Below are 9,025 nucleotides of genomic sequence, written 5' to 3' on the forward strand. Positions count from 1 at the left end.
AGTTATCAATCTTTTCTTCTGGATATTCAACAACTGAGGATCACAGAACAATAGAGATACATAGGCTGAGAATAGGCAATATTTTAGTGCTAACCTTTTAAGGTCAGTGAGGATCCAAGACATAAGAGAACCTGTGCTACAACATTCTGTACTCAGTGAGTCCCTGATCTTCTGATCAAGGAAATTGTAGGACCACAGAAGAAAGTGTTCAGTGATGTGCAGTGTGCCTATAAAGGGTCACTAGAAGAGAAAAATCTCCCAATCTTTCACAGAAAGTAACTTAGATAAGCAATGGTCATGAGTTATCCAGATGACTGATACTGATAAAAGTACTGGGAGATGCTATGATTCCAAGGCAGTTCCAGAGAAGACTTAACTGACCTTGATAGATAGCAAGAGACTCCTTATAATGAATTCAGGTCTCACCTTAACTTGGTCTTGAATGCCCTACAGAGAAGTATAACTGTAAAAGGTATAAAACATGACATAGTAAATGTTAGTTATGAAAGAAACTCGAATCACTAATACCTTCTGATAATTGCCTGGTACACTGGTAACTGATTACCGTTACAGATTAATGGACTGTACAAGGTTATGCAGGGACTTAAAATCTTACGACTAGAAATCTTTAGGCTAAACAAGTAACACTCGAAAAGAGTTTAACAATAAAAATGTCTTTTACGGAGTTCTCCAAACACAGCTACTACAACTTCAACTGACCACCTGTTAAAATAGGCAGTGGGGAGCTATTGGGAACAGCTGAATCTGGAGATTGATCACACATGAAGGGCTGGAGCAAGGCTCCTGGGGTGAACCAAATGAAAAAGCTGCTCCAGTCCCCAAAACACCTGGTCTTTAGGTTGTCTTGGGGGCAGACTGCTAGGCAATGCAGTGTCACATGATGTTAAATGGCTAGATGTATAAATAAAGACACTGCATTGGTTGAACAGTTCCTTTCCTCTCATCCAAAGAAAGAACTCCACCTGACCTTTGCTTTTGTTTCTTATTTTCCTGTCCTCTTTCTGTCCTTCCCCCTGGGTACATCTAGAGCTGCAACTGGACACAACACCAGCTTTTATTTTAAGAATTAAGCATAGAGAGAGAAAAAATGGCGGTTTGCTAGAGGGCTGGGTGCAGAGTCTCTGCAGAGAAATCAAATTAGATGCTAGAATATGACAACATGGAGAGGGCCAGATGAATGGATAATGATTTTTATTAACCAAGGTGGTAACTGAAGGGAAAAATAAAACTAGGAAGAGGAAGGAAAAGCATAGGTGGAAAGCTGAAGCCCGACGTGCTCACTGAGCCTGTTCCACATTGTACAAGGCACGCCCGTACATCCAAGATAGTGCTAAGACCATGGCTGCTGATAACGGGAATTGGTGAATCCCAGACACTTAATAGGAGGACCCAGCACGGTGAGCAGTGAATCCAAGGGGAAAAGCTGTATTGGCTCTTGGCGACTGCTGGAAATTGAGACCTGGGGCCCCTTGAAGCAGCCAAAGCCACCTGGCTGTGCCAGAGGAGACTGCAAGAAGCTCCGGGGCTCCCAAGCCGGACACCATGCAGTTTTCTGACCTATCTATGCTGTGCTGGGGATGCAGTGAAGACACACGGCGCAGTGTGCAGTGGTCCCAAGAGGAAGATCTGCATTGAGTCCCGGTGAGTACTAGGGACCGAGTCCTGCAGCTAATGTCACTGGCTGGAGAACATCTTGGAATTGGGCAGAGCCCGGCACTGCAATGGCATCAGTGACACAGAGAGGACTGGTGAGGACATCTTGGAGTTGGGCAGAGCCTGGTGCCACGGTGACATCAGTCAGCTGCCCCTGGTGCAGAGAGAACTGGCAGGGTCTGCTGGGGCTGAAGTATGCTTCTGGTTGGGACCCAATAAGCAGATACAAAATTGTCATGACTCTGTGATGTCCACGAGGTACAGCCTAACTTGTGGATTGACTGGTACAGAGGCTGAAGGCTAGCCACCGTCCCTGCATCCCTGCCTACCTCAGATAACAGCAAATTGGGGAGGGCAGCAAAAACTCCAGTCAGCATGCTTTGTAAAGACGCTAAGCAATATGGAGAGGGCCAGAGACCCCCAGGACACTCCAGTCTGAAAGAAACCAGAAACATGACAAGAGATAAAAATAAAGAAAAATCTCCAGCTGCTGAACCTGGGAAAATAAGCCCAGGAGAAGTAAATACAGAAGAGAACCAGCACAGTAACCATCCAATACTAGTCACAGCATCAGCAGATATTAAAAAATATCTTCATGACCTCATAGACGAAGTTAAAACTGTACTTCTGATCCAAGTGAGGCAAGAAATAAAGAGATTAATGAAAGAAATGATAGGCCCCTCCCAAGAGAACAGATGAAAGAATGGAGGAAATCAGAAAAGAAAGAGAAATCTCTGATGAAGAATTTAAACATAACCTAGAATACATGAAACAGATCCAAAGAGATTACCAGGAAACTAAAAACTCCATTGAAAACTGGCAAAATTCCTTGACAGAAACTAAAGTTAGCCTTTTGAAACTTGAAGATAGATTTATGATATATGGTCATGAAAGAAAAGACCTCTTAAAAATAACAAGGAACTAGAAAGAAACAATTCAAAGGCTAGCAGATGACAAAAGGCTACATAACTTCAGAATAAAGCATGTGAGTGAGGAAGCAGGAGTAATCAAAAATGAACTACAAAGAATATTCACAGATATATTAAAGGAAAATTTCCCAAGCATAGGAAAAAGAAATGATACCCAGATAAATGAGGCACACAGAACTCCAGTCACCTACAACCAAGACAGATCTACACCCAGACATATAATAATCCAGATTCCAGAAATCCACCAAAAGAACAGAATACTAAAAGCAGCCAGGGAAAAGAAGCAGATAACCTACAATGGGAAAATTATCAAATAACAACAGACTTATCAACACAAACTCTCAAATTGAGAAGAGCCGGGGGAGAAATTATCCAAGCCCTGAAAGAAAATAATTTTCAACCAAGACTCATATACCCAGAAAAACTCTCTCTCAAAATTAATGGAGAAATAAGATGTTTAGTTCATGACCACCAACCCAACCCTACAGAGAGTGCTGAAGGACATTCCAGAGAGAGAGAGAGAGAGACAGAGAGAGAGAGAGAGAGAGAGAGAGAGAGAGAGAGAGAGAGAAAGGGATACCAGGATCCAGGATCCCAGCAACAGTGGCAGAGAGGCCTCAATGAACGGGGCAGACAGTGGAATGAGGGAGTAAGGTGGACAAATTATAGTAGTAAAGTGAAGTAGCATACAGGAGGCAGAGACAATAAACTATAATCTTTAATACAGATAGCCTTGATACACTAAAATAAAAAAAAAGCAGGCAGAGTAGATTAGGAGACAGGCTCCACTGAGATGCTCTGAATGGAAAATACACTCAACCTGAAGGAAGGTTAATAAACTGAAAGTCAAAGATGAGAAAGCAAAGCTATATGCGACAGGAAACCAGAGAGAAATAGGGACAACTCATCCAGCAGCCGCAGATAGACTGGAAAGCTATGACACTTTTGGGCAGTGTAGAACTATACAGCTGGAAGAAAGGAAAACCCTATGACTTTAGTGAGTAAAGGAGTACAGCTCAAGATCAAGCTCAGGGGTAGAAAGTTTCAGCAACACTCAGATAGACAATGGGCTGGCAAATGCGAGGTCGTGAGTTCAATTCCTGGCACCAAAAAAAAATAATAATAAAAATATCCTACATGCTTAACTCCCATGCAGTTATATCCTTTTAGAGCACTTTTTCTTCCTCTCTTTTTTTTACAATAGCAATTACACATTTTGGGTTTTATTACTCTTCCATTTCTTATTACTTTTTATACTAGTGACACAATGTGATATTTATAAATATGATTCTTATTTATTTCACTAATGAGGATAGTGCCAAGTTGTCTCCATTTACCTATGAAGGCCTCAAGATCATCCTTTTTATAGCTGAGTAATATTCCATTCTATAAAAATGCCACATTTTTTTTCATCTACACTGCAGTTGATGGGCATTTTGGTTGTTTCCAAGATTTAGTTACTACAAATTGTGCTGCTATGAACATGGGTGCACGTATGTCACTGTGATATGACTTTTTCAGTTTTTCTGGGAAAATACCTACACAGGGAATAGCTGGATTGAATGGAACTTCCAATCCTAGTCTTCTGTAAGTAACTTGAACAACTACTAAGAGGACAATATGTAATTTATGAACTAGTGATTTCTTACTGTATATTTTTTTGAAATTATGTATTTTTCTATCTTTTTTCTATTTTTTTTGTCTTTATAGAAAAATTTTAAAAAGTCTCCAGGAACTTCAATTTTCTAACTTTCTTTGATGTGATTCTCTTTTCTATGCCTCTTTTTTTGTGTTGTTTCTAGCTTTACTTATCTCTATGTGAGTAATTTCCAGATTTATTTCTCAGATAAAAATTTTTGAAAAGTCGAGATTTACACTTCCACTTGATGTCAGAGTATTTTAAACCATCTGCTCACTCACTCTTTCATTCATTCTTTTGTGACCCTAGCAGTAGGTTGGTACTAGTATGGAAATAGTTGTGAACAAAACAGTCTACCCCCATAAATCTTACATTCTAGGTAGAGAAGAAAGCATACGTAAATCAGAAATACATCAAATTGAGGCAAATATGAATGAAGTATAGCGAAAAATATATTTTTTCTTTATTTTTCATTCATTCTTTCTCTCTCTTTCCATCCCTCTGTCATCATAAAGTTAACACAAATGGCCTCAATACTGAGAGATGATGATGTCTCCTGTGTGATATACTCACAGAGTATATCCAATCAAAGCTATCAGGGAGCCAAAGAGGCCTTTCTGAATCATAAAGGATCTTTCCCTTGCTTTTTCCTCCAAATTAGAGAATAAGATGTGACTTATACCCAAAAAGGAACACTTTGGTCACTGTGGAAAGTTATTGAAAGTACTCAGGTATAAAAACAATTAGACCTGTTGAGTATGATATAAAATATAATAATGCAGGAAATGTTAAGAGCTTATTACCATAATGGTGATGACGAAGGCTGTAAAAAGATTTCAAATATTTTTTTTTTTGTTTTTAAGACAAAGTTTCACTATGTAGTTTAGGCTGGACTTGAACGCACTATGTAGCACAGGCTGACCTCAACCTCACAGCAATCCTCCTGCTTCAGCCTCCCATGTGCTGGGATTATAGGTGTGTGCCACCACAGCCTGGCTTCAAAATTTATCTTTAAGGAAGTCTTGAAAAAATGTTTATGGACTGGACTACCATATGAAAGAGAGAGGTGAAGAATATGCAGGTAATAGAAATTGCTAGAATAGTGTTATATTTTATGAAGCACAAGCATGAGATGAACAAGTTTGGGGAGTGAGGACTAAACAGTGTAGTTTTACACAGGTTAAAAATGAGATGCCTATTAAAATATCTTAAGAAAAATATCAAGTATTTCAGTATATAAGTGCATATCTCAAAGGTGAAATTAAATACACAAACATTTGATTTATCATGAAATAAAAGTCACTAGGCTGGATGACATCTTTAGAAAACAAGTACAGGTAAAGATGAGAACCACAGGTAAATGAGTAAAGGCCAGAAATGACGGGAATGGAAGGGTTCCTGAGATATACAACAGCAAATGCCTCAAGAGACAACTTGACATCACTCCCAGCTGGTTGAGTATGTGTACTATACACAGCTGAGTTAGGTAGAAATATTATGGTCAGTCAGATAGGGGGAGACCCTCAGATTCACTGTAGAAGATAATATAACAACTGTGGCTAGATACACATCTGTCAAAGGCCTCAAGAAGGAATTAACAGCCCTACATGTCTCCCCAAGGGCTAGCAATAAATTAAACGATTATAATGATATTACCTGGGCCAAAGAAGTCTTGATAGACATCAGTCACCCAGGTGAGCGACCAGACTTCCTGATCCATCCCTTCCTAAAATGATCTTTGTTCTTTCCCTGTTTCCTGATTGGATCAATATCACCTAAGCAGCTATACTTTTGGATGAATACAGTTTTGACCTCTGTTGTACTTACCTCATGACTTTGCTTTATAAAACTTACTTTGAAAAGTGGGCTCATTGGTAACACACTTTCAGAAACCCTCCTGTCTCTTAATAGCTACCTCAATAAATTTTCTTACTCTTAACTCCCACCATCCCTTAAAAATTATTCATTTTGGAGAGCCCGAACTTGATGTATCTGGCATCTAACAGGTTGAGAGTTATATTACTTCCCCTATATCATGAGGAAGACTGAGAAATTAACTTATCAACACAATATCTATAGATGACAGGAAAAGAAAATAGAACCTTATTTGGAAGAGATAAAGTGAGAGCAAAATAAAAAGTGGAGATAGGAAAAAGAAACATCCTTTTCAAGTTTTATTGTGAAAGAGATAAGTAGAGGGTGTCAGCTTGATATTTGCTGTTTAAATAATGTGACTCAAAATTCAGTGCTAAGATGAGGAGAAATAACATTATGTTTGCATTCTCCTGGAAGCCCATAATAAACAGGACAAAACTGATGCAAGAGAAATATTATGCCCTTGGATCCTACTTGGCCTGTGTCACAAAGGACCCTTGGCAACCACAGATATATCAGATGATTCTAAGTGGTCAGATTAAAACACTTCTTCACCGTCAGCACAGCCACCTTCTGCTGGACACCCCGGGGCACTGCTTTTGCCTATTATTAGGCCCACACTTCTCTGCTGGACATCGTGCTCTCAGCCCATCTTTCAAAAACCAAGTCCCCTAGTCTAATCCAGGGTCTGCTCACTAAATATTCTTCCCCTCATCTGAGCTCTGCCCTCCTTAAGGAAAACACTGTCCAACAGGATGCTTCCTTTATTCTAAGTCCTAGTTTGACATGTTTTCCCCCCTCCATTCTACTGATAGAAAAGTATTTTATTTATGTGTTTTACTGTTTTGGGCATGTTAGAAGGGAGAATGTATTTTACTCTTTTAAGTATGTTAAAGAAACAGAGCCAGTGTTTGTACTCTTGGGAATGCTAACAAGGACTAACCCAATACCAAGTAAATATAGTCTGAAACCAAACAGGCTTGCTTTATTGCCTTCTTTTTTTAAACACAAAAACTGTGACTGCATGTGTTTGCTAAGTCCTCAAGGCCAGCACTGATACCCAGTAAAACAACCCAAATTTGTTTGTGATGTGTTTAAAAAAATAGATCATTTCTAGACTCAGCTATTTCTTTGGACTCACTGGGAAAAGTAAAGGTTGTCATAGAATTTTGGGACATCTTATTTGGGATATCTTATTTGTCTGATAGTAGCCTTTGTTTTATGGTTACTTATGCATGCTCTGTTACTTTACCATCCTGGAGATAGCAGGCACAGGTTGAACTAAAAACTCATGGATTTTAGTGTGTGTTCACAGTTAGGAATAATATTTGGTAACCGGTAGTATTCGGTAATATCTGAGTACCTTTTTTACATTACTGTTGTATCCCGAGCTATCTTTCAGCCTGGGAAAAGATAAGTAGCTGGAAAGTCATTGTTAACATGGGCTCAGTGTGGTTTCTCTAAATACTACTTTATTCGACGACAACTATAACAGGAAAAGAATGTGGAGAGGGAGATGAATCTTAAGGGCAAGAAGTTGGAGATACCTGACTCCGGGTCTTGACACCACTGAGCTGTGGGGAAGGCAATCTGTGGCTTAGTTCTGCTTATTTACATTTCCAAGAGTATGTTTGTCAAAAAGATACTCTGCTAGGCCTGAATCCGGCGACCCCATGGCGACTAAATTGTGCACATAATCACCCAGTTCTTTGATAGACTTCACCTGCTCATTTAGGAAATGGGTTTCCAGAAAGTCGCACAAGTGGGGGTCCTTTCTGTCGGAGGCCAGGGTGTGTAAGTCCAGCAGCGACTGGTTCACGCGCTTCTCCAGGGCGAGCGCGCACTGCAGGGCCAGGAGGCCGCTGCCCCAGTCGTCGCGCTCGGGCTTGCGCACGTCCTGCAGGCGCACGCGGCCACCGCGTTGGTTCTGCAGCCGCGCCAGGGTCTCGGCGTGCGCGCGCTCCTCCAGGGACTGGCGCCGGAAGTAGCCGGCGAAGTTGTGCAGCGCCACGTCGTGCCGGGAGAAGTAACAGGCCATGGACAGGTACACGTGTGACGCGTGCAGCTCCAGGTTGATCTGCTGGTTGATGGCGGCCTCGGAGTCGGGGTGGAAGTTCTGGCGGACTCCGGGCGGCCCGGCGGTGGCGTCTCCCGAGGAGGCCGCGCTGGCCAGCGGGCGTCGGGGCGCGGCCGCGCGAGGGCCCGCCAGGCGGCGGAGCGTGGGGCCGCGCGCCACGGTGAAGGCTAAGGCCAGGGCGGGGCCTAGGGCGCAGCCGCCGGGCAGCATGGTGCCGTCCCGCGCGGGAACGACCGCGGCTCCGCGGGGAACCGAGATGGTTCGGAATCAGAATGCGGCCTACGCGACACGCCGGCGTCACACGGCCGAGGCTCCGCGGCGGCCCAGGCCGAGGACTCGCGCTGCGCTCCGCGCCCCGCCTTCTGATTGGACCCAGAGCGCTGCTCGGGCGCGCGCTGGCGGGCGGGAGGCGGCAGCAAGTGCTCCTCCTGGTGGAGAAGACTGCGGCTTGCTGCAGGGGAGCCGGGAAGGAGAGCCTCGAAAATCCTTCTGTCAGGAGGCAGCTCCAGAGTCGCTTCTCAGACTGGGCTTCCTGGTTATTTTAAGTCATGAACATTTCACTGCTTACATATGTGAGTAATGAAGTAGTTGCCAGTATAATAGACAACGTTTCAAGTGTCTATAAACAAGACGGTGTTTTCTTAAAAGACACATTTTAATATGGAGAATTTATTGTCCTTGTAAAGAAACTCGATATTGTAGGAAAGTAGAAATGAATAGAAAAAGGCTGTAAACTTGATTTGATTTTCCTTAATGCAATACATATTTTTTAAAGAACTGTTTAAAAATTCTAAAGAACGATTTAGTCTTAGAAGAATATTTAAAACTGTT

General features: G+C 42.1%; 1 protein-coding gene across 1 annotated transcript; it reads right to left on the reverse strand.

Annotated features, from left to right (window-relative positions):
* Positions 1 to 7,075: 7,075 nt before the first annotated feature.
* Positions 7,076 to 8,675, reverse strand: LOC100721010 (ferritin heavy chain). Its single transcript, XM_003477230.3, has one exon. The coding sequence runs from the start codon at positions 8,402 to 8,404 to the stop codon at positions 7,715 to 7,717; it is 690 nt and encodes a 229-aa protein (XP_003477278.1). The 5' UTR covers positions 8,405 to 8,675; the 3' UTR covers positions 7,076 to 7,714.
* Between the last annotated feature and the right edge of the window lie 350 nt (positions 8,676 to 9,025).

Source organism: Cavia porcellus, unplaced genomic scaffold (genome assembly GCF_034190915.1).
Source record: "Cavia porcellus strain 051 isolate PalLab524CR breed Dunkin Hartley unplaced genomic scaffold, mCavPor4.1 scaffold_21, whole genome shotgun sequence".
Classification (NCBI taxonomy): domain Eukaryota; kingdom Metazoa; phylum Chordata; class Mammalia; order Rodentia; family Caviidae; genus Cavia; species Cavia porcellus.

Excerpts from the sequence above, each read along its gene's own strand:
- LOC100721010 (XM_003477230.3), bottom strand. The coding sequence starts at position 8,404 with ATGCTGCCCGGCGGCTGCGCCCTAGGCCCCGCCCTGGCCTTAGCCTTC.